The sequence below is a fragment of the Haematobia irritans genome, chromosome 2 (assembly GCF_050003625.1).
Source record: "Haematobia irritans isolate KBUSLIRL chromosome 2, ASM5000362v1, whole genome shotgun sequence".
Taxonomy (NCBI): Eukaryota; Metazoa; Arthropoda; class Insecta; order Diptera; family Muscidae; genus Haematobia; species Haematobia irritans.
The window spans coordinates 75,863,214-75,890,998 of NC_134398.1; the positions used below are offsets into that span (position 1 = coordinate 75,863,214).

Consider the following 27,785-nt stretch of genomic DNA (forward strand, 5'->3'; position numbering starts at 1 on the left):
AATTTGAATATTACTCGTAGAATGAGTATTCGGAGTAAAGAGAATAGACATTCGGAACCAAGAGAATAGACAGCATGTGTTTTCGCCTTAAGAGCAGCAGTTTATGTATGTGTGGACATGCATGAAAAAAGGAGGAAATAGTGAACAATTAAACAGTAAAATATACTAAAACAAATTTTAATTCCTTTTTATTAATAAGTAGTCCAAGAGGAGTTAACGGACACCTTCAAATATAAAAACGGGTATTAAGTTCGAGTTTTGCAGATAAAACAATTGAAAAAGTTTATTTTCTTTAAAATGAATTATGAAAGAAAACTAAAAGGCAAAACTAAAAAAAGCGATAATGCCATAAGGCCTTTAAGGTAAAAATGAAATTAAGTACAAAACACGATAAGTTTTAAATGAATTTAAAATGGTGTTAAATGCCAGTAAACAACTGTTCACGCCTAAATAAATTTATGAGTATATTATAAAATTATTTATGTATGTTTCTATTCGACTCCACGTTCTTCTTTTGTTAGAGTTTTTGAATCCCTTCCAAAATTTCAAACTTTTATACCAGAAACAGTTTTTTGTTACAAAATTATTATTTTTGCAATAAAAAATAATATTTTATCCAAAAGCTCAGTCCATTTCGTTTATATCAAGCACTGTTTCTGACGAAAAATCTTTAATAACCTACATTGCGAAGTTTCATTACAAAAACAAGTAAGTAAAGTGTAAAGTCGGGCGGGGCCGACTATATTATACCCTTCACCCCTATGTAGGCCAAAATTTGTGTTACCATCTCAACTACTTCACATTTGCTGGAAGCTATATAAAGGAGACAATTTTTTACTTCTACAAAATCTCTAGAATTAAAATTTAAATCGGCTAACGCTATCCAGATAATTGGAGGAAACTTCCATTGAAAATGATCTAAAATGTGCAACAGTCTACCATATTTCCCCAAATCTGGTGTACGTATATATGGGAGCTATATATAATCTGAACCGATTTTGACTAAATTTGACATGTATAGTTAGAATAATAATTCTGCTATCTATGCGAAATTTCACGTATGTTAAATGGGAGTATAACTTAGGCCCCCCTGGTCATATGAGTGCAAATCGGACGGAAGATATATATGGGAGCCATATCTAAATATGAACCGATTTCAACCAAATTTGGCACAATTACCGATACTACTAAACGTACTCCTTATGCGAAATTTGAAGCAAATCACGGCAAAACCCTGGAGTTTGAGGCCATATAAGTTCAAATCGAACGAAAGATATATATGGGAGCTATATCTAAATCTGAATCGATGTTGACCATATTTGGCACATACAGTAGTATCGTGAAAAGTACCGCTTATACAAAATTTGAAGTAAGTCAGGGCAAAACTCTGGCTTTTGAGACCATATAAGTCCAAATCGGCCGCAGGATATATATGTGGACTATATCTAAATCTGAACCGATTTTAAAAAAATTTGACACACTTAACGAGACTATTAAACGTACCCCTTGTGCAAAATTTGAAGCAAATCACGGCAAAACTCTGGCTTTTGTGGCCATATAAGTTCAAAGCGGACGAAAGATATATGTGGGAGCTATATCAAAATTTGAAACGATTTCAATCAAATTTACCATGGGAGCTATATCTAAATCTGAACCGATATATACTTATATATATACTTACTGTTGTTGTTGTTATTTCATACAGCGGCATTGCTATTTTGGCTGCCCGTGTTAACTTATATATATATATATAGAGATTCAAAGAACGCAGAAATGCTTTGTTTATCCTAAAGAAATTAGGATCAGTCGACCCAAGCACGTTTTCGGCTAAACAAAGCGATTCCTTAAAATGGGCTCAAGGAATTCTTGAGGCTGGAAAAAGGAAACGATCACCGGATGAGCTGCCATCCTCCAAAAGGGATCAACGATCGTTTGCCTCAGTTGCTAAAGACAGCCTTGTGATGGCTATCATTAATAAAGGAGCATTGGACGGTATGGTTCCAAAGCAAAAATGGGGGGAAATTGAGAATGCTTTGTCTGGCGTCTACTCACAGGTGCTGGAAAAGTTTCCCGGCCCAGATCCTCGACACCAAGAGGCTGGTTGGTATCAAGGACGATTTAAGCTAGTCGCATTTGAGGACCAGAGGTCTATAGAATGTTTTAAAGCTGCTCTGATACTAATTGGTGAAGTTTGGGAAGGAGCTGCTCTAGAGTTAGTCGAGAAGAAAGACATACCGGCTAGACCAAGAGCACATGCGTGGATACCTGCAAACCCTCCTGACCCTGAATCTATTTTAAATAGACTGAAACAATGCAATCCAGATCTTCCAACAGCTGATTGGAAGGTTGGCCGTTTGGATGAAGTGGATGGGCCAAGACGGCATGTAGTGTTTATATTGAACACTCAGTCTTTGCCACATCTAGCAAAGTCCCAGGGCCGTGTATGTTATGGCTTTCATTATATCCAAATGAAGGTGTATAAAAACGATCAGCTAAAGGATTCAGAAATGGACAAGCCTCTGTCTGAATCAGAAGTAAGCGGATCCTCTTGCGAAGTCGAGGGGGATACCAAGACATTTGAAGACATGGATAGATACCGTATGCGTGAGGAGGCTTCTACTGCCTCAGAACTCACCAAAGTTGAACCTATGGTTATTGCGAGAGTCACCGATATCTCTGAAGAGGACATTCTTGATGACTCGATTGAAGCGGCTGATGTGACGGTTGTTGAAAATCTCGATGGTCCTACGGATCCTCCAGATAAATCTTCATCATTGTAAGGCTGCATGTGCTGCCTTAAAAGTTCTCCTGATGAAAGGGGACATAGATATAGTTCTTATTCAAGAACCATATGTTTATAAAAACAAAATATGTGAATTAAGTACTCCGGGGTTCAAACTATTGCAGTATAGTGGTAATGATGTAAATCGAGCCTGTATAATTGCTAAAAACGAGCTCAACTTGTTTCTGCTTCCTTCAATGTGCAATACAGACACTGTCGTTGCCAGTTTAGAAATAGCCAAATGCAAATATTGGGTATCTTCGGTCTACATGGGACATGACAGGGAGATGCCTCCATATGCCGTTAAGACCTTAGTAGAGGAGTCACGGAAAACAAAGACGAAACTCATTATGGGATGCGATGCGAATGCACATCATAGTATATGGGGAAGTAGTGATACTAATGCAAGGGGAGAGTCGCTAATAGAGTTTATTTTGCGTACTAATCTGGTAGTTTGCAACAAGGGAGATGTTCCAACCTTTGTCACTAAAAACAGGCAAGAGGTTTTGGACATCACCTTGGCCTCGCAAGAACTGAATGAAATGATATCTGAGTGGCATGTTTTAAGTGAACGCAGCTTCTCAGATCATCGCTACATCAGTTTCAAATTTGATGTTCATACCACCAAGACCATATTTCCGCCAAATGCAAGGAAAGCTGACTGGAATAGGTATAGAGAATCGTTCAATATGATGATACCGGAAATACCAGAGACAAATATGAGAAATGTGCAAGATATCGAATACGCAGTGGAGCGGATTACTAAGGCCTTCAACATCTCACTGAAAGCTGCATGCCCTAGAGGAAAGCCAAGGGGGAAACATCGACCACCATGGTGGTCTACGGAATTAAGGAATATGAGGAAATCCTGCAGGAAGCTCTTTAACAAGGCAAAGTCCACCAGAGCTTCTGAGGACTGGGACGCTTACAAGAAGATTCTGAGAGGATACAAGCGAGAACTGAGAAAGGCTCAGCATACCTCTTGGAATGCTTACTGCAGCAGTATTGAGAATACGTCCGAGGCTTCCAGACTACGGAAGGTTCTAGCATCCACCAACTCCGCTCCAGGTTTCATTAAAACATCGGAGGGCAATTGGACAACGTCCAGTGAGGAGACGCTGGAGGTACTATTGGACACACATTTTCCTGGAAATCAGACGGTTGAACCATGTACTGGCGATGCCACAGTTGCTCAGCGGTCGTTTCCTGTCGAGGAAATTGTATCGGAAACTAGAATAAGATGGGCGCTAAATAGCTTTGGACCATTCAAATCCCCTGGACCTGATGGAATTACTCCGGCGGAGTTACAAGCTGTAACTGACAAAATTATCCCCTGGTTGTCGGTGATATATAAAGGATGTATCAACTTATCATATATCCCAGGAAAGTGGAGGGAAACAAAAGTCGTCTTCATACCTAAAGCGGGAAAAGTCTCTCACTCGAGGGCTAAGGATTTCCGACCAATCAGCTTATCCTCATTCCTACTTAAGACTCTGGAGAGGATGATAGATATTTATCTTAGAACTAGCATCGATTCAAGTTTGTTCTCGAAACGACAGCATGCATACTCGAAGGGCAGGTCTACTGAGACCGCACTACATGAACTAGTCAGCTTTATTGAAAGCTCACTATCTGTCAAAGAATACACAATCGTGGCGTTTCTAGACATCGAAGGGGCGTTCAATAATGTCCATCCGAGCTCGATATTAAATGGACTGACAACTCTGAATGTTGATCCATGTATACTCAGGCTGTTAGACGAACTGCTAATGAAGAGACGTATTTCAGCCACACTAGGACAAGCAAACATACAAAAGTATGTGAACAGAGGCACTCCTCAAGGAGGAGTTCTATCACCTCTTCTTTGGAATGTTGCTATAAACGACCTTCTGGTTTCCCCAGAAAAAGAAAGGATACAAGTGGTGGCATACGCAGATGATGTGGCGCTAGCAGTCAGGGGAAAATTCCCATCAACAATTAGAGATATTATACAGAGAGCCCTCCGGATGACTGAGAAATGGGCGAAAGATAATGGTCTTGGGGTAAATCCTGCAAAGACAGAAATAGTCATGTACTGCAAAGATCGCAAAACTCCCACAGTTAGGCCCATTTCCTTAGGGGGTATTGAAATTCCCTTTAGGGAGTGTGCAAAATACCTTGGCGTTATTTTGGACAGGAAGCTGAACTTTAAGCTTAATATTGAAGAAAGGGCGAAGAAAGCAACGGTAGCTTTATACTCGTGCAAAAAGGCAATAGGGAAAAAGTGGGGACTGAAACCAAAAATTGTACATTGGCTATACACGGCAGTGGTTAGACCTATAATGCTATATGGTGTTGTAGTCTGGTGGCCGGCACTTCAGCAACCGGCAGGTTTAGATAAAGTTCAGCGTATGGCGTGCTTGTGTATCTCAGGTGCATTCAGCAAGACAGGAACAAACTCCCTTAATGTCATACTGCATCTATTGCCTTTAGACATTTTGGCCAAACAGTCAGCTGCAACAACGGCTGTGCGGTTGCGCGAGCTATCGCTGTGGTCGGAAAAAAGTTACGGTCACAGTTCGGTCCTCAAAATAATGCCAGATGTGCCTAACGTAGTGGATTACACTTTGGCGAGTCCACTTTTCGACAAAAAGTTTGAGACTCTAATTCCCAACAGTGAGGCGTGGTGTACACGGACCCCGGGGAATAAAAGATATATAGATTTCTACACTGATGGCTCCAAATTGGATGGCCAAGTGGGTTTCGGAGTATATTCTAAAGATCTGGAACTTCGAATAGCGAAAAGATTACCTGATCACTGTAGTGTTTTTCAGGCTGAAATATTAGCAATAAGAGAGGTGGCGAATTGGCTGAGAAGTAATGTTCCAAAAAATGTGGGCATTAATATATACTCAGACAGTCAACCTGCAATAAAATCCTTGGACTCTGTGTTCCTCAACTCGAAAACGGCCATCGATTGCCGCAAATCTCTCAATGAGATGGCTGAGCAGTACAATATTCACCTAATATGGGTGCCTGGCCATAGGAACATACCGGGGAACTGCGAAGCGGATGAGTTGGCAAGGCTAGGGACTACCTTACATATTCCAGGGGAACTAGAATTTGTTGGTATGCCCCTAGCTACCTGCAAGCTCATGCTGCGTGAGAAGGCTGTTATGATGGCAAATGTTCGATGGGAGAATTGCAAGGGTTGTAACGACACCAAGCAAATATGGCCCCATTTCAACTTAAACCGCACACTAGATATGCTAATGTTCTCGAGACGTCAGATATCACTCCTGATATCTGCTATAACGGGTCGCTGCCTGATAGGAGATTTTGCAAAAACTATTGGCGCGAAGTATAATGACTATTGTATGAGCTGTCATGATGCGGAGGAAAAAGAATCAATTAAACACCTCTTGTGTGAGTGTCCTGCATTTTGTGTAAAGCGCAAGCAACTTTTAGGGGCATATAGCTTCAGATTACTGGCGGATCTGGAAAACGTTAACTTAAGCAGTCTGCTAATGTTTTTTGGAACAATCTGGTTGGTTCAACAAAGAAAAATAATCAAGAAGGTTCAGCGGTTAAAACTAGAAGTGCCCATATGTAATAGGTACTTTTAGTTAATGTGATATCACAATGGACTGAATAGTCTAAGTGAGCCTGAATCTTAATCGGGCTGCCACTTTAACCTAACCTAACCTAATGCCGCTGTATGAAATAACAACAACAACAGTAACACAACTGCATAAGGCGACGAGTGTGTCTCAAGTTGCCTTACCTTGAGACACTGCAAAGCTGAGTAAGCGGATTGTCGAATAAGGGAACAACTTCTATTCTATAGTTTTAAGTTTATTAGAGTTAGTTGCATTTTGGAATTTCAACTCGCATCCACGACCATCGTCTGGATGACATTAATAAATAAAAATAAAAACTAAATGAATGGAATATTTGTTACTGACGCCCAACGTTTCGAACCTATCAACCACCCATCAACAAATCAACCAAGCGTTTTGAACTTATCAACCAACACCCAACGTTTTGAACCATCGATCAATCGTCGATCAGCCATCAAACAACCACCAACCAACGAACTTTATTAATTTAATTTAAGAATGTAAGTAGAGTGCTCATTGAAAAAATTTTTTGTTTTGAAAAAGAAAGAAGAGAATGGGATAATAATTTCCATCTGTAATTTTCTTTTCTTCGGAAATACGTGATTTTTAATTTTTTCTCGGAAATACGTGACTTTTAATCAGCGTACGAAAACAAACAAAACAAAACGTTTCCAATTGTTTCGTTTCGTACAATCCACATGTCCAAAGAAAACCTGACATAACGGCACTTGCCTTTCGTTTTGTATTGTTTTTGTTCGTGAGTGGAAACCAAACCTAAACTTAAAAGTACTGTGGTGCTTAGTAAAATGTAGGAAACAAAACGGTACACATTGAATGCAAACGTTTCGCAAACGTTTGCTCATTCGTTAAGTCCTTACAAGAAGAAAAATCTTGAATGTTATTTTTATACCCTTCACCACAAACTTATTATACCTATTCCAGTATAATAAGTTTGTGCATTTGTATGTAGCGCTTTGGTAACGATTGGTTTCAGAAAACTCTGAAACCAATCGTTTAGTATACCGATCGTCTTAGAATGAAATTCTGAGTCGATTTAGCGATGTCCGTCTGTATATCCGTCCGTCTGTCTGTATATGTAATTTTGTGTGCAAAGTACTGCTCGCAATTTAAGTCCGATCGTTCTCAAATTTGGCATAGAATTTCACTTTGGCTCAAAAACAATCGCTATTGATTTTGAAAAGAAATCGGTTCAGATTTAGATATTGGTTCCATATATCTGGTCATAGTTAACGTATTTATCAACGTCTTTTCTTAAAATTTTGGGCAGCCAATTTGTTTGCGGCTCTCGTAAAATATCAGCTAAATCGGTTCCGATTTAGATATAGCTCCCATATACGTCTTTCGTCCGATTTGCACTTATGTAGCCTCAAAAGCCAGAGTTTTGCCCTGATTTGCTTCAAATTTTGCACAAGGCGTACGGTTAATAGTTCCGATTTAGATATAGCTCCCATATATATCTTTCGCCCGATATGGACTAATATGGCCCCAGAAGCCAAAGTAATTTGCTTGAAATGTTGCACTAGGAATACAATAAAATCAAGTGTGGTAAATTTTACTTAAATCGGTTCAGATTTAGATATAACTATCATATATAGAATTCGCCCGATTTGGATTAATATGACCACAGAGGCAAAAGTTTTACTCTGATTTACGTGAAATTTTGCAGAGGGAGTAAAATTAAAATTCTAACTATGCTTGCTAAATTATATCTCCCGAATATATCTTTTGACCGATTTAGAATCATATACCCACAAACACCAACGTTTGACACCTATTTACTTGAAACTTTGCATAGGGAGTAAAATTAAGGTTCCGGATATGCATGCTTATTTTGGTTGAAATCGGTTCAGATTTTGATATAGCTCCCATACATGATTTTGATATAGCTCCCGTACATGTAACTTTTAACGAATTTCTGTTCACATTCTTAAGTGCTTTTTCACCTTTTTTTGTACGTAATTTTCAAAAATATGAGGGTGCGTATTTTTAAGATGACGCTCCAAATTACCGGCATGCCCGCATAAAGTTTTATGGCAGTATTCGTTGTTACATATAAATGTTTTATTTTGATTGTCATACTCAAATAGTTGTCGTAATATATCATTTTTTGGACGCGGCATGATCGTACGAAGACACGAAGTACACTGATTTCATGTATTGGTTATGTCCCGTTGTTGTCATCGTTTCGCTCAGCAATCGTTTGCAAACGTTTTATTGCCGTTTCGTTACCTAACGAAACAACAAAAGCACACAAATCCGAAGAGCATTTAAGCAATCGTTTCGTTTCGTCTCTTTTGCTTTTGAAATGTTTGTTATTTTGTTTGTGACTACGTACAAAACGATTGACGAAAATTGAAAAGTTTGGGACTTTAAATGATACGTACCTCATTCGCTTCGTTTGTTTTCGTACACTGCTTTTAATTAGACTTTGTGATTAGCAAGTGGCAATGGCATTTACAGCGGAGCAATTAGAAGCGATTGTAAAGGGAGCGGTGGCCAGCGCGCTCACCGTACAGGAACGGGAATTCAGCCGGAAATTAGAGGAAATTAAAGGGGAATTTCGCAGTATGACTATAGCCACACCTGAGATAGAAACGTATAAAGATGCTGAGATTAGATTAACCGTATCTTGCACTGAAACTTTGGATATAATGAAATCCTTGCCAGAATTTGGGGGCAAGAATGAGACTTACGTCTCATGGAGGAAAGCGACACACACCGCATACAAAGTTTATGAGAAATACGAAGGGAGTCCCAAGCATTATCAGGCGCTAGGCATATTGAGGAACAAAATTGTAGGGTCAGCTGACATGATTCTTTCCTCCTTTGATACCCCTCTCAACGATAATAAATAGGCTGGACTTTACATACGCTGACAAGAGACCTGTTTATCTTATAGAGCAAGAAATGTCGACGTTACGCCAGGGAAATATGACTCTTATGCAATACTACGATGAGGTAGAAAAAAATTGACTTTGTTGATAAATAAAACTGTCATGACTTACGACAGCAAGGTGGCTGCGGCCTTGAATGAAAAATACAGAGCGGATGCTCTGCGGGTATTTATTTCGGGAAATAAGAAGGGGTTAAGCGACTTTTTTTCTGCACGACCATCTGACCTTCCGTCAGCTTTAGCACTAGCTCAAGAAGTTGAAGCTAATCATTAGCGTTATGTGTTCGCAAGTAACTTTGCTCGAAGCATGGGAGAGAGATTTGAGAAATCCGAACAGAGACAGCAGAACGGAGAACAAACGATAGACAATAGGTTTAAACAAGGGGCTAAAACCCACATTTCATGAGAAGACAGGGACAACCTGCTCAATGGGAACGGCCCCAACCAATAGAAATTGACAGCTCGTCAAGATTTAGACAACCGACTCAACACGGCTCACATAGTGGACAAATTCTAAATGATCAGTGGCAAATTTCACAGCAGAACGACCAATCCAATGTTTATAACGGTCAGGAACAGGCGAATAAGAGACCGAACAATGGTAGTGCAAGGTACACAGGACCGAAACAGCAGAGGATTAACCAGTTTGTATCGGACGATATCCCACCTGATCAAGAGGATGACGGATACCCGGAACTGGCTGAAGATCAGGTCGAGGACGTAGATGATGAGCTGATAGATTTCGATGAGATTAATTTTTTAGGAGTAGCTCCCTGCTACCGTACATAGAAAGAGAAATAGCAGGGAGAAGGACTAAATTTTTAATAGACACAGGAGCCTCCAAGAATTATATCAAACCATATAGAGAACTGCACAATGTCGTGCCAGTGAATAAGCCGTTTCAAGTGAAGTCAATTCACGGTCATAATATTATAGATAAAAAGTGTACGATAGATATTTTCGATGGGAATGCGATCTTCTTTCTACTGCCAGACCTATCAACTTTCGACGGTATAATTGGACTGGACTTACTTAAGCAAACGGACGCCGTACTTGACCTGAAGAGCAAGAGGTTAATGACTGTCAATGGCTCTGAGACTATCAACTTTCTTAGATGTGCGGATGTAAATTTTACATTCGTCAATGGCACTGAACTACCCCAAGACATTAGGGACAAATTCATGTTGGTTTTAGGAAAGCGAATCGGGGGTTTCGCGGAACCGAATGAGGCTCCACCATACAATACCAATGTCGTAACGACCATTCGTACCGTGAATGAAGAACCCATATATTCGAGGCTATACCCCTACCCGATGGGGGTAGCGGATTTCGTCAATTCGGAAACCCAAGCCATGCTAAGGGATGGTATAATACGTCCATCTCGGTCGCCTTATAACAACCCAGTATGGGTTGTGGCTAAGAAAGGAACTGACGAACAGGGAAACACCAAGAAACGCTTAGTGATTGACTTTAGGAAGCTCAATGATAATACGATAGATGACAAATACCCTATTCCTAACGCTGTCTTCATCCTGGCGAATTTAGGCAAGGCACAGTACTTTACCACGTTAGATTTAAAATCTGGATTCCACCAGATATTACTTGCCGAGAAAGTTAGGGAAAAGACGGCTTTCTCTGTGGGAAATGCTAAGTACGAAATTTGAAGACTCCCCTTTGGGTTGAAGAATGCACCCAGTATTTTTCAAAGAGCCATCGACGATGTGCTTAGGGAACAGATAGGGAAGTCGTGCTATGTTTATGCCGACGACGTAATCGTATTTTCTGAGAGTATGGACGATCATATAGAGCACGTAGGTTGGGTATTGGATAGACTGTACGGGGCCAACATGAGAGTGTCGCGCGAAAAATCGAACTTTTTCAAGAAAAGCGTTGAGTATTTAGGTTTCTTGGTTTCACGGGGAGGTATAGGAACGTGTCCTGATAAGGTAGACGCAATTCGAGATGCCAACTACACTATTCGCTGTCAGATCGTTTCTTGGGCTGGCAAACTACTATAGGTGTTTCATTAAGGATTTTGCCTCGATAGCAAAACCCATAAATGATATTCTGAAAGGCGATATTGGAAAAGTGGGCGCGGGACAGTCGAAGAAGATACCGATAGAATTTTACGAGAGTCAGCGTCGAGCATTTGAGAAGCTTAAAGTAATACTTGCATCGGAAAATGTGATGCTACGATATCCTGATTATAAAAAACCGTTTGACTTGACAACGGATGCTTCATCCGCCAGTTTGGGAGCTGTTCTGTCACAGGGTGGAAAGCCGATAACCATGATATCGAGGACTTTAAAAGATAGGGAAGAAAATTTTGCGACGAACGAGAGAGAACTCCTGGCTATAGTTTGGGCTCTGAAGACTCTTAGGAATCACCTATACGGTGTAAAGAATTAAAATATTTATACGGACCATCAGCCTTTGACTTTTGCCGTCTCGGATCGGAATTCGAATGCCAAGATAAAACGTTGAAAGGCATTCATCGACGAGCATAACGCTAGGATTCTTTACAAGCCAGGAAAAGAGAATTATGTCGCTGATGCGTTGTCCAGACAGCATATTCATGCATTAGAAGGAATAATACAGTCGGACGCGGCTACAGTGCATAGCGAAGCATCACTTACTTACACTATCGAAAAAACGGACAAACCGGTTAACTGCTTTCGGAATCAGATAATAATAGAAGAAAGTGGAAGTGATTCGTCTTGAATAATCATTATGTTTGGCAAGAAGATCCGACACCTTTTGTATTTTGCAGACAAAGACAAACTTTTCGAAAGGGTATGTGGTCAAGGGCGATGTAGTCAACACAATTTTGTGCGAATTGCCGATACTAGCATTCATTCAACACAGATTGGTAGAAACGTTCCCCGCGACTACTTTCCGTTACACTGATCGGATTGTAAAGGACATTTATGACAGAAACGAACAGAGGGAAATTGCTGTTTTGGAGTACAATAGGGCTCATAGAGCTGCCCAAAAGAATGTGAAACATATTTTGCAAGATTATTTTTTTCCCAGAATGACTAGTATCGCGAACGAGATCGTTTCGAATTGTAAAGTCTGACACCCTCAGAAACAGATTCTTGGAGAAACGCCCATTCCTTCGTACGTAGGCGAAATGTTACATATCGATATTTTTGCGACAGACAAGAAGTATATTCTCACATGTGTAGACAAATTCTCAAAATTTGCCATAGTCCAGGCAATTGCGTCCAGGACGATAACCGACGTAAAACCCGCAATCTTACAACTTATGAATTTTTACCCGAAGACGAAGACGATATATTGTGATAATGAGCCTTCTATCAATTCTGAGACAATCAAATCACTTTTAGGGAATCGATTTGATGTACAAGTTGCTAATACCCCTCCCCTTCATAGTTGCTCAAATGGACAGGTAGAGAGTTTGAAAATCGAAAGGAATGTCGAAGACACAGTAGAGTTGATATTTCTTGCGACTATAGAATACAACAGGACAGTTCACTCCGTCATAAACAAGCGACCTATTGATATAATTCACCCACTGATGACCGAATTCACCACTGAAGTTAGGGAAAGAATTCGGAATGCTCAGAATGTTCAGTTAGAAAGGTTAAACAGGACAAGACGAAACAGAATTTTTCAGTTGGGAGACAAAGTCCTTGTGAAATCGAATAGGAGGTTAGGAAATAAACTTACAGATTTGTACACGGAAGAATTGGTAGAAGCAGACCTGGGGACCACAGTCCTAATAAAAGGGAGGGTGGTTCATAAGGACAATTTAAGATAATTAAAATGAAATCTGTTTTATTCTATACTATACCAATTCAAACTACATACCGGTTGTGGACGGAGATGCCATTATTTGGGAAGACTTTGGGTATTTACAGCATTCATCAAATCTGACTATGTATTCGGCTATCATAGAGGAGACAGAGGAAATGAGAAGTCATTTTCCTAGGTCACACATGAGGCAAATATTGGAATCAGACATACGACATATGAGAACACTTATAGCGACAATTGACATTCATCATAGACACGCTAAGAGCATTAATATGTTAGGCACTATGTTAAAAGTAGTAGCCGGAACTCCAGATTACGACGACTTCCAGAATATAAGATTTACACAGAAAGAGCTCATTGAGTCGGAGCATAAACAGATAGCTATTAATACCAAGACACAGAAAAGAATAAATGAATTAACAGATCTGATAAACAAACTGGTAAAATATGCGAAGATAGAACAAATAAATACCGAGTATCTGTACGAATCCCTGCTCTCAAGAGATAGAATTATTATCTCCGAACTTGAAACATTAATGTTATCGATAACACTCACAAAAATCGGAATTATTAACCCCGCAATCCTAGATTCGAATGATTTGGAAAACATTATCAATGAGCATTCTATAAACATTACAATTGCTGACCTTATGGAGGTAGCTCAGATCAAAGTTTTATTAAGTAATCATTTTTTATATTTCATAATAAAATTTCCAAAAGTTAAGTTAGCCTGTAAGAAGATAGTTTTATACCCAGTTCAACATAATGATAATATTCTCGACTTTGTCGGAGGTAACGACGTGGCCGATTGCGGTGGTCAGGTGATGCCTATCACAGGTTGCAGTGCCGCCCTTACAGCAACATTCTGCAGAAAATTACAAAACAACAACATGCGCCCAACAACTCCATTGGGGGGACATCGCACACTGCACTACTCGCCCCAGCCACTTAGAATCATTAACGATTGTTGATGACGGCGTCATTATCATTAACGACAGAGTAGTTACCATCAATCAGTAAATGGAACGTTCCTCATTACGTTCGAGGATGAAGTGAACATTAATGGTTCCGTATACCGGAACCTAAAGAATTATGTCAAGAAGTCCCCGGCATCGACTGTGGCAACACTACTTAACATTACTGGCCATCAGGAGATATTGAGCTTATCGTATCTACAAAAACTAGATGCAGAAAACCTACGATACGTTGATGATATGGAGAAGCGATTGGTGAATTGGAATGTAGTATCTGGAATGATCATAATGGCGTTCTTAGTAATTTGTTACACTGTCTTCAAACTCTACCAAAGATGCCAGAAGGTTAGACGACAGCATGATGTGGAAGCCGTAATAGATGGTCTTAGGAAGCCTGAGGACGCTCTTCATTTAAGCGAAGGAGGAGTTAACACGGGCAGCCAAAATAGCAATGCAGCTGTATGAAATATCAACAACAACAGCAACACAGTTGCATAAGGCGACGAGTGTGTCTTAAGTTGCCTAACCTTGAGACACACTGCAAGGCTGAGTAATCGGATTGTCGAATAACGGAACAACTTCAATTGTATAGTTGTAAGTTTATTAGATAAGTTTATTAGTTATATATATATATATATATATATATATATATATATATATATATATATATATATATATATATATATATATATATATATATATATATATATATATATATATATATATATATATATATATATATATATATATATATATATATATATATATATATATATATATATATATATATATATATATATATATATATATATATATATATATATTCCCTGCACCACTTTGTAGATCTAAATTTTCGATACCATATCATATCCGTCAAATGTGTTGGGGCTACATTTAAATATCACTCGATTTGGACAGAATTTCATAGACTTTTACAAAATCTATAGACTCAAAATTTAAGTTGGCTAATGCGTTAGGGTGGAACACAATTTTAGTAAAAAACCAGTAAGGAAATTCTAAAGTCGGGCGGGGCCGACTATATTATACCCTGCACCACTTTGTAGATCTAAATTTTCGATACCATATCACATCCGTCAAATGTGTTGGGGGCTATATATAAAGGTTTGTCCCAAATACATACATTTAAATATCACTCGATCTGGACCGAATTAGATAGACTTCTACAAAATCTATAGACTTAAAATTTAAGTCGGCTAATGCACTAGGGTGGAACACAATGTTAGTAAAAAAAATATGGGAATTTAAATCTGAAGCCGTTTTAAGGAAACTTTGCAAAAGTTTATTTATAATTTATCGCTCGATATATATGTATTAGAAGTTTAGGAAAATTAGAGTCATTTTTACAACTTTTCGACTAAGCAGTGGCGATTTTACAAGGAAATTGTTGGTATTTTGACCATTTTTGTCGAAATCAGAAAAACATATATATAGGAGCTATATCTAAATCTGAACCGATTTCAACCAAATTTGGCACGCATAGCAACCATGCTAGTTCTACTCTCTGTGCAAAATTTCAACTAAATCGGAGTTAAAAATTGGCCTCTTGGTCATATGAGTGTAAATCGGGCGAAAGCTATATATGGGAGATATATCTAAATCTGATCCGATTTCAACCAAATTTGGCACGCATAGCTACAATGCTAATTCTACTCCCTGTGCAAAATTTCAACTAAATCGGAGCAAAAAATTGGCCTCTGTGGTCATATGAGTGTAAATCGGGCGAAAGCTATATATGGGAGATATATCCAAATCTGAACCGATTTCACCCAAATTTGGCACGCGTAGTTATAATGCTAATTCTACTCCCTGTGCAAAATTTCAACTAAATCGGAGTTAAAAATTTGCCTCTGTGGTCATATGAGTGTAAATCGGGCGGAAGCTATATATGGGAGATATATCCAAATCTGAGCCGATTTCAACCAAATTTGGCAAGCATAGTAACAATGCTAATTCTACTGTCTGTGCAAAATGTCAACTAAATCGGAGTTAAAAATTGGCCTCTGTGGTCATATGAGTGTCAATCGGGCGAAAGCTATATATGGGAGCTATATCTAAATCTGAACCGATTTGGCTGATATTATTCAAGTTTTTCGAGACCCATAAAATAATCGGATGTACGGAATTTGAGGAAGATCGGTTGATATACACGCCAATTATGAGCCGAAAGAGGACCCTATACCAAATTTTAGGACAATCGGACTAAAACTGCGAGCTGTACTTTGCACACAAAAATACATCAACAGACAGACAGACAGACAGACGGACAGACAGACGGACAGACAGACAGACGGACATCGCTAAATCGTCTCAGAATTTAATTCTAAGCCGATCCGTATACTAAAAGGTTGGTCTATGATTACTCCTTCTTGGCGTTACATACAAATGCACAAACTTATTATACCCTGTACCACAGTAGTGGTGAAGGGTATAAATATGGAAAACATTTAAATCTGAAGCAATTTTAAGGAAACTTCGCAAAAGTTTATTTATGATTTATCGCTCTATATATATGTATTAGAAGTTTAGGAAAATTAGAGTCATTTTTACAACTTTTCGACTAAGCAGTGGCGATTTAACAAGGAAAATGTTGGTATTTTGACCGTTTTTGTCGAAATCAGAAAAACATATATATGGGAGCTATATCTAAATCTGAACCGATTTCAATCAAATTTGGCAGACAAGACTATATTACTAATTGTACTCCTAGTGCAAAATTTCAACCAAAGTGGGCCAAAACTCTGGCTTCTGGGGTCATATAAGTCCATATCGGGCGAAAAATATATATGGAAGCTATATCTAAATCTAAACCGATTTCAATCAAATTTGGCACACATGACTATACTACCAATTGTACTCCTTGTGCAAAATTTCAAGCTAATGGGGATAAAACTCTGGCTTCTGGGTCCATATAAGTGCATATCGGGCGAATGATATATATGGGAGCTATATCTAAATCTGAATCGATTTCACCAAATTTGGCATGCATAGTTACAATGCTAAATCTACTCCCTGTGCAAAATTTGAACCATATTGTGCCAAAACTCTGGCTTTTAGGACCATATTAGTCCATATCGGGCGAAAGATATATATGGGAGCTATATCTAAATCTGAACCGATTTCAATCAAATTTTGCACACTTGACTATACTACTAACTGTACTCCTAGTGCAAAATTTCAACCAAATTCAGCCAAAAAGCTGGCTTCTGGGACCATATAAGTCCATATCGGGCGAAAGATATATATGGGAGCTATATCTAAATCTGAACCGATTTCAATCAAATTTTGCACACTTGACTATACGACTAAGTGTTATGTTTGTAAAAAATTTCAAGCAAATCGGTATAAAACTCTGGCTGCTGGGTCCATATTAGTGCATATCGGGTGAAAGATATATATGGGAGCTATATCTAAATCTGAACCGATTTCTTCCAAAATCAATAAGGTTCTATTCTGACCCAAAACAGGAACTTGTGCCAAATTTGTAGGCGATTGGACTTAAATTGCGAGCTAGACTTTGATCACAAAAATGTGTTCACAGACAGACGGACGGACGGACGCACGGTTATATCGACTCAGGGACCCACCCTGAGCATTATTGCCAAAGACACCATGTGTCTATCTCGTCGCCTTCTGGGTGTTACAAACATATGCACTAACTTATAATACCCTGTTCCACAGTGTGGAGCAGGGTATAAAAACTAGTAAATTAATATTTAGTCATCAGAAAAATTTTTCTATGCGACAAAACAAATGCACATCATTTATGATATAACCAATGTATGTATAAAGTAAAGTCTAAAGTCAGGCGGGGCCGACTGTATTATACCCTTCACCCCCTATGTAGGCCAAAATTTGTGTTACCATCTCAACTACTTCGCATTTATTGGAAGCTATATAAAGGAGACAATTTTTTATTGTATTATACCCTTCACCCCCTATGTAGGCCAAAATTTGTGTTACCATCTCAACTACTTCACATTTATTGGAAGCTATATAATGGAGACAATTTTTTACTGCTACAAAATCTCTGGAATTAAAATTTAAATCGGACGGAAGATATATATGGGAGCCATATCTAAACGATTTCAACCAATCGATTTCAACCAAATTTGGCACAATTACCAATACTACTAAACGTACTCCTTGTGCGAAATTTGAAGCAAATCACGGCAAAACCCTGGATTTTGAGGCCATATAAGTTCAAATCGGACGAAAGATATATAAGGGAGCTATATCTAAATCTGAATCGATTTTGACCATATTTAGCACATACAATAGTATCGTTAAAAGTACCGCTTGTGCAAAATTTGAAGTAAGTCAGGGCAAAACTCTGGCTTTTGAGACCGTATAAGTCCAAATCGGGCGAAAGATATATATGTGAGCTATATCTAAATCTGAACCGATTTTAACAAAATTTGACACACTTAAAGATACTATTAAACGTACCCCTTGTGCAAAATTTGAAGCAAATCACGGCAAAACTCTGGCTTTTGGTATTAGAAGTTTAGGAAAATTAGAGTCATTTTTACAACTTTTCGACTAAGCAGTGGCGATTTAACAAGGAAAATGTTGGTATTTTGACCGTTTTTGTCGAAATCAGAAAAACATATATATGGGAGCTATATCTAAATCTGAACCGATTTCAATCAAATTTGGCAGACAAGACTATATTACTAATTGTACTCCTAGTGCAAAATTTCAACCAAAGTGGGCCAAAACTCTGGCTTCTGGGGTCATATAAGTCCATATCGGGCGAAAAATATATATGGAAGCTATATCTAAATCTGAACCGATTTCAATCAAATTTGGCACACATGACTATACTACCAATTGTACTCCTTGTGCAAAATTTCAAGCTAATGGGGATAAAACTCTGGCTTCTGGGTCCATATAAGTGCATATCGGGCGAATGATATATATGGGAGCTATATCTAAATCTGAATCGATTTCACCAAATTTGGCATGCATAGTTACAATGCTAAATCTACTCCCTGTGCAAAATTTGAACCATATTGGGCCAAAACTCTGGCTTTTAGGACCATATTAGTCCATATCGGGCGAAAGATATATATGGGAGCTATATCTAAATCTGAACCGATTTCAATCAAATTTTGCACACTTGACTATACTACTAACTGTACTCCTAGTGCAAAATTTCAACCAAATTCAGCCAAAAAGCTGGCTTCTGGGACCATATAAGTCCATATCGGGCGAAAGATATATATGGGAGCTATATCTAAATCTGAACCGATTTCAATCAAATTTTGCACACTTGACTATACGACTAAGTGTTATGTTTGTAAAAAATTTCAAGCAAATCGGTATAAAACTCTGGCTGCTGGGTCCATATTAGTGCATATCGGGTGAAAGATATATATGGGAGCTATATCTAAATCTGAACCGATTTCTTCCAAAATCAATAAGGTTCTATTCTGACCCAAAACAGGAACTTGTGCCAAATTTGTAGGCGATTGGACTTAAATTGCGAGCTAGACTTTGATCACAAAAATGTGTTCACAGACAGACGGACGGACGGACGCACGGTTATATCGACTCAGGGACCCACCCTGAGCATTATTGCCAAAGACACCATGTGTCTATCTCGTCGCCTTCTGGGTGTTACAAACATATGCACTAACTTATAATACCCTGTTCCACAGTGTGGAGCAGGGTATAAAAACTAGTAAATTAATATTTAGTCATCAGAAAAATTTTTCTATGCGACAAAACAAATGCACATCATTTATGATATAACCAATGTATGTATAAAGTAAAGTCTAAAGTCAGGCGGGGCCGACTGTATTATACCCTTCACCCCCTATGTAGGCCAAAATTTGTGTTACCATCTCAACTACTTCGCATTTATTGGAAGCTATATAAAGGAGACAATTTTTTATTGTATTATACCCTTCACCCCCTATGTAGGCCAAAATTTGTGTTACCATCTCAACTACTTCACATTTATTGGAAGCTATATAATGGAGACAATTTTTTACTGCTACAAAATCTCTGGAATTAAAATTTAAATCGGACGGAAGATATATATGGGAGCCATATCTAAACGATTTCAACCAATCGATTTCAACCAAATTTGGCACAATTACCAATACTACTAAACGTACTCCTTGTGCGAAATTTGAAGCAAATCACGGCAAAACCCTGGATTTTGAGGCCATATAAGTTCAAATCGGACGAAAGATATATAAGGGAGCTATATCTAAATCTGAATCGATTTTGACCATATTTAGCACATACAATAGTATCGTTAAAAGTACCGCTTGTGCAAAATTTGAAGTAAGTCAGGGCAAAACTCTGGCTTTTGAGACCGTATAAGTCCAAATCGGGCGAAAGATATATATGTGAGCTATATCTAAATCTGAACCGATTTTAACAAAATTTGACACACTTAAAGATACTATTAAACGTACCCCTTGTGCAAAATTTGAAGCAAATCACGGCAAAACTCTGGCTTTTGTGGCCATATAAGTTCAAATCGGACGAAAGATATATATGGGAGCTATATCTAAATTTGAACCGATTTCAATCAAATTTACCAAGCATTGGTAGAATATCAATTCTACTCTTTGTGCAAAATTTCACGAAGATCGGTAGTGAACTTTGGCCTCTGTGGTCATATGAGTCTAAATCGGACGAAAGATATATATAGGAGCTATATCTAAATCTGAACCGATTTGGCTGATATTTTGCATGATTTTCGAGATGCATAAAATATTTGGATGTACGGTATTTCAAGAAAATCGGTTGATAAACATGCTAACTATGACCAAATCGGGGATAAATATATATGGCAGCTATATTTAAATCTGAACCGATTTTTTCCAAAACCAATAGCGATTGTCTATGTCCCTTGAAACGGCCCTATGCCAAATTTGAGGACGATCGGACTTAAATTGCGAGCTGTACTTTGTGCACAAAATTACATATACAGACAGACTGACGGACAGACAGACGGACATCGCTAAATCGACTCAGAATTTAATTCTAAGCCCATCGGTATACTAAAATATGGGTCTATAACCACTATTTCTTGGCGTTACATACAAATGCACAAACTTATTATACCCTGTACCACAGTAGTGGTAAAGGGTATAAAAATACGTTTAATACTAATATTTTGTTGCGTAGCCCTTATTTTTTAAAACTTCTTCGCATCTGCGTGGCATGGATCCGATTAGGTTCGATACAATATCCCCGGATATGGCACTCCATGCTATTTCCACTTGCCGGAAAAGTTCGTCTGTATTTCTGCAGTTATCGCGATTAATCTTATGATTTACTATATCCCACATATTTTCTATGGGATTCAGATCTGGTGATTGAGCAGGCCACTTCAAAACATTAACATTGTTATGCTCCAACCATTCCTTTACACACTTTGCTGTATGTTTTGGATCGTTATCATGTTGATATCTCCATTTGAGTGGCATTTCTTCCTCTGCGTGTGGCAACATTATATTTTGCTAAATGTCTTTGTAGACGAAACGGTCCATTATACCACTTATTTTATGTATTGGACCGATCCCATGCCCCGAGAAGCACCCCCAAACCAAAACGCTTCCTCCTCCATGTTTAACTGTAGCTTTAGTATATCGAGGATTAAGGCGTTCACCTTTAGGTCTACACGCAAAGAAAAAAAACGTTTGGAAAACGTGTACTGACAACGTTTTTCTGTTGTTAGAGTTTTTTGAATTGCTTCGAAAATTTTAAACTTTTATCACCAAAAAATTCGTTTGTTACAAAGTTTTTATTTTTTCAATAAAAAAATTTATTTTTGAAACAACAACAGAGTCCATTTCGTTTATATCAAACACTGTTCTTTTCTGACTTTTGGTCTTTAATAAAACACATTTTACAGTTCAAAATTTAATATAGTACAATGTAATGTTGAACATTTTTTTTCGGAATCTTCCGAACATATGTAGATGTTATGTACAACAAAAAAAAAAACTTTGGTCGAAGCAGGGATCGAACCCACGACCCTTGGCATGAGAGTCAGACGTAGCAACCACTGCTCCACGGTGCCAAACTAAATGTTTGTTTCTGTTAAATAAACTTTGTTTACTCGGTTCGTGGGCGCCGCAAGCTATGCTATATAAATATAACTTATATGGATAATTATCTATTGATGAACATAACAGGTACATAGCTCAGTGGTTAGTGTGTTGGCTTACAAAGTGCATGGTCCACGGTTCGATTCTCCGTCCAGGCGAAAGGTAAAAAAATTTTAAAAATTTATAAATTCGTATAATTTCTTCTACATTGTTGGTATTACAGGAAAAGGTGTTAAGAACTAAAAAAACTCGTGGATGTGAGAAAGATGTGAGGGAAAATGCAATTAGCAAGAAAAAAATTTTTTTTTAGTTAGTCTATATGAAATTGTTGTTACATCCTGGAAAAGAATAAATGTTTATCACAAAAAGTATATACTTTTCTTCCAAATACACTTCCTTACAGCGAAAAGCAAATAAGAAACGAACTTTGTTTGTCTACAATTTCGTTTGGGAGGAAAGAATTATTTTTTTACGTGTACGTACTAGCCTGAATCCATCCGAACTTTTCAGATTGAACTTCGATTCATCAGAGAAAAGGACAGCATTCCATTGGGCTTTACTCCAGTTAAGATGCCCCTTTGCAAATTCGATCCGGGCTTGTCTATTTTTATTAGAAATATGAGGGTTTTTTGCACTTCTGTACGATTTTAAGCCAAACTCAATAGCTCTTTTTAAATCGATCTTGTAGAAATATCGAGCTGCAGTTGGGTTTTTATAGACCTGGCTGATATAAAGGGATCTTTTTTATTAATCGGATTATCAAATTATCCCGTTGATAGCGAAGAAGTGATAGCGAAATTTTATCGTTACAATTTGAAGTTTTAAATTAACGGAAACTAATTTAAATAAACTTATATCTATAATTATCAAATTCGTAACACTGCCTCCCGCTTAAGCCTGTTCGTCCCGAACAGGCACAGAACCTGTTCCGTAAGGAGCCAATCGTTCCAGATGTACAACTTTCATCTTTGATCTAGGGCTGTCGTCCTTCTGAATCCGGTATACCACATCATTGATCTTCTTGATGACTTTGTATGGGCCTTCCCACTGTGTTTGCAGTTTAGGACACAATCCTTTCTTTCGTTGCGGGTTAAATAGCAGAACCAATTCTTCTTCTTGGAAGCCCTCAGTATTTACAGCACGATCGTATCTCGCCTTCATTCTGTTGCTGACCATTTTTATTTTGTTGCGCACTGATTCATGAACTTCACCGAAAGTGTTTGGGTTGTCGTTTCTGTTTTCTTCCATGGCGAGCTCATTAGGTTTAGCGCCGAATATCAGATCTCCAGGCAACTTCAACTCAGTTCCGAATAGAACATTGGCCGGTGTTCGAGAGGTGGAATCATGAATGGCAGATCTATACGACAGCAAAAACTTTGGTATATGATCGTCCCAGTCCCTCTGGCCGTTGTCCACTACTTTTCGAAGATGTTCCTCCACAGTGCGATTAAACCTTTCTACCATGCCATCGGATTGTGGATGTAATGGCGTAGTCCTCGTTTTCTTGATACCAAGGGATTCACACATCTCTTTGAATATGGCCGATTCAAAATTTCACACCGTAGCGACATATCCAGTTTTTGCTGACCACATCCACAATCGTTTTTGCCTCTTGGTTTGGAATTGCATACACCTCCGGCCATTTGCTGAAGTAATTCATGACCACAAGGACATAACGGTTTCCAGAATCACTTACTGGGAAAGGGCCTGCCACGTCCATTGCTATTCTTTCAAACGGGGCTCCCGGTCAATATTCTTGCATAGGACCTCGACTTTTCCTTGTTGGACCTTTCGCCTTCATGCACTTCTCGCAATTGGCTACCCATTCAGCAATTGATTTCTGGCATCCAACCCAGTAGAATCGTTGCTTCACTTTATCGGCGGTTTTGGTTATTCCCAGATGACCTCCACTGGGACAATTATGGAACTCTGCCAAAACGTCTCTTATTTTGGAATCTGGAACGATGATCAAATTTCGGCTGCTCTTGCCATCTTCGCTTTCCCATTTACGTTGCAGGGATCCATTGACTAGAACTAAACTATCCCATTGAGCCCAGTATGCTTTCATAAGTGGACTTTCGGCTGCGATGTCTTTCTTGCTGGGTTTCTTATTTTCTTGTTTAGCGGAAATAATTTTTCTCAGAATGGGATCTTTACGTTGCTCTGTTAACCAGTCTGTGCCAGATTCGATGTGTAACTGCCTGACATTTACAACTGTCTCATTTGGTTCAGCCTTCGAGTAGCGTCTGCTTTCTACATTGCAATGCCGTCGTGTCAAGGCTTGATCAATAACTTGTTTGCCACCATTTCTATTATCCGCAAAATTTGAATTTGAGTCTCTTGGCTTTGTGGTCGCCTTCTTCTGATTATTGTTTAATGGGGATGGCGAGATTGACCCCGACGTTTTACGCCACGCTTTACATTCCCGGGAAAGATGTCCAGCCTTATCACAGTTATAGCATTTTATTCTAGATTTATTTGCCTGCTGCTTCATTTCCTGCATTATCTGCTTTAGAGCCTCTTTTACCAGTTCAATGACCGATTTCGATTCTTCACACTCGGTCTCTACTCTGCGTACTTTGTGAATTTGAGGCCGTGCCAGCAATCTCGCAGTCTCTTGTACAAGTGCAAATGTTACTGTTTCTGTGAATGTAGCTTTTTGTGCGGCATATGTTGCACATTTTATCTCAGGGTCTCGAATGCCATTCACAAAAGTCTCAATCTTGATACGATCTATAAGAGGATGATTCTCTCCAGGGTATGCCAAAAGCACTAGCCGCTCAACTTCTGTTGCAAAGTCTTGTAGAGTCTCATTTGACTTCTGGACTCTTCCTTTTAATTCCATTCTGAAGAGATCTTGCTTATGTTCTCCACCGTACTTACGTTGAAGTGCAGCTATTACTTCGTTATAGTTATTTCTGGAAGAAGTTGGGATACTTTGTATTACATCGGCAGCATTACCCTTCAATGCCAACAGAAGTTCAATTGCTCTGTCGTTGTCATTCCACATGTTTCTGGATGCCACCGTCTCAAATTGGAATTTGAAAACATCAAATGAAGATGAGCCATCAAAAACAGGAGTTTTGATTTTTGGGCCGTCGATTACGCGCACGGAGAACCTTTAATTTCCAGGTCAGCCATTTTTTTCTCCAGGTGTAGAAGTTTCTCATCGTGAACCACAATTTTCTCATCTACGGAAAGAACTTTCTTATCCAATTCTATAATTTGACCTTCTATATGGTCCACACGTTTCTCCATGCTTTCAGAAATTTCTTGAAGTTTTTCATTGAGAATTCTAGAATTTTCGTCCATCTTTTTTGAATTTTCGTCGAATTTTCTTCCAATTTTCTAGAATTCTCATCCATGATTTTTCTAGAGTTTTCCTCCATCATTTTACTCAAAACACTGAGCATTGATGTGTAATCTACAACACTCGAAGCCACAGACGGAGTTTCTACACTGCTGGTATTGACGAGTATTGATTCATCAATGTCTTCCTTATAATCAAACTCATGCGTCGCAATGTCCATATTACGCCGTTCAAACTCTTCCAGTAGACGCTTTTGAAGCTGGGCCTTATTGCCTGTTGTCGGCAGCTCCAGGTTGCTCAATTCCTTTTTTAAGTCTTCCACTCGCAGCTCATTAAACTTCATTGTAGATTTTTTTTTTCGTTATCCCACTTCTGACACCAATTGTTACGTTTTTATATTTAGGCGTTTTTAATTACCCGACAATTAAAACACAGTTCTTTTAAATAACGACAATCTACAATTTATTTACTATGACTTCACACTTTACAATTCGTTCACACTGAAGTTATTCGTTTGACGCTTTAATTAAGACTGACTCGTTAGCAGCATGCGAGCGCTTTTATATATGACAGTGTGGCAATACGAGAACATTCTGGTAACACTACAATATTCTGGCAACGCCAGAACATTCTTAGACAATGCAAGAAGGATCTACGACCATTAAGCTGTTCATCTGGTGGCTGCCAAACACATACACACTCTCATAGATATATGCTCGCATTACTACAACAACAATGACAATAGACAATGAGATGAAATGAAATGAGAATGCAGAATAACAAAGCAAAGGGGTTGCTATTCTATGAGAGAGTAAGAACTAACATTTCGGTAAGCAAACAAAAGAACATAAAAGAAATTCAGGAAAATACTAGAAAATGAATAGATGATTCCAACAAGTGATAGCGAAATGTTATCGTTACAATTTGAAGTTTTCAATTAACGGAAACTAATTTAAATAAACTTATATCTATAATTATCAAATTCGTAACAATGTATATATATATATATATATATATATATATATATATATATATATATATATATATATATATATATATATATATATATATATATATATATATATATATATATATATATATATATATATATATATATATATATATATATATATATATATATAATTTGACAAAAGTGCCAAACCATCCTTTTTTCCAACGGAGCTCGAAGAAAAGAATTGACTGAATGAAAAACTACATAAAATTGTTTTGCATTTTATTGTGGTATTAGTAAAAGGTACTTTTTAGTTCATAGAGGTGCTGCGGCATTTTTCATGTTAAAATCACTGATTGGACATGGGAGTCTTTCAATATTGACAACATTTATGTTTTTATTAATTAATTGTTATTATTAATTATTTAAAATGTGAATGTATTTAAAGTAAAACTTAAGTATAACACAAGGGAACAAAATTGAATTGTTTTCTATCAGCTCGACTTTTTTAGATATATACTGTTATGTTCAAATTAAGGCACTTCCGCTACATATTTTGGAATAACCATTCGTTTTGTTTTGTTATTGTTGGTTTCTTTTTTTAAGCATTGTTGTTGTTTTTCATTTCAGCTTAAAACTATGCATTGACTAAACTACAAGTGTAGCTTAACCAACAGAGGAAAAGAATGTTTGCCAAATTTATTTGGGCAAAGCCCTATAGACTGCAAGATGGTTGGGTTAAGCTACACTTGTAGTTTAGTCAATGCATGGTTTTAAGTTGAAATCAAAAACAACAACAATTGTGCGCTTTCGCCAGAGAACTAATATCAATTTTCTCTACAAAGAATTGTTTCTTTCAGTACCATGCTACAAGTGTAGCTTAACCAACAGAGGAAAAGAATGTTTGTCAAATTTATTTGGGCAAAGCCCTATAGACTGCAAGATGGTTGGGTTAAGCTACACTTGTAGTTTAGTCAATGCATGGTTTTAAGCTGAAATAAAAAACAACAACAATTGTGCGCTTTCGCCAGAGAACTAATATCAATTTTCTCTACAAAGAATTGTTTCTTTCAATACCATGCTATGTAAACCAGTCCATGTTAGGTAAACTTACCTGCAATCCTATCGACTCTGTAGAGCAGCGTTCGTTTTGTAGTGGTCGGTATCGTGGATCGTGAAGTTGCATTGCTTTGGTAATATAATTTATATAATAACTGTAATTAAAGAAAATAATTTTTCAACTTTTTGTTTGCTTTTTGCTATTATTTTACTTATCATTTGAGATTATGCAATTGTATGTAATATTAAAGATGATCAATCGGAAGCTACACTGCCTCAAACAATTGTCCGTACACCAAACTGTTAAAGCTTTATTTCATTG

At 38.0% G+C, this 27,785-nt stretch overlaps 1 protein-coding gene across 3 annotated transcripts in view; it reads right to left on the reverse strand.

Moving 5' to 3' along the window:
• LOC142225536 (uncharacterized) overlaps positions 1–27,785 on the reverse strand; it is a 455,965-nt gene that overhangs the window by 346,262 nt on the left and 81,918 nt on the right. For 2 of the 3 annotated variants that reach the window (XM_075295327.1, XM_075295325.1), the window contains exon 2: positions 27,519–27,618. The exons of the other annotated variant lie outside the window; for it this stretch is intronic. In XM_075295327.1, coding sequence (XP_075151442.1) covers positions 27,519–27,618 — 100 coding nt within the window. The remainder of the gene's footprint in view (positions 1–27,518; positions 27,619–27,785) is intronic. 3 annotated transcript variants of the gene reach the window in all.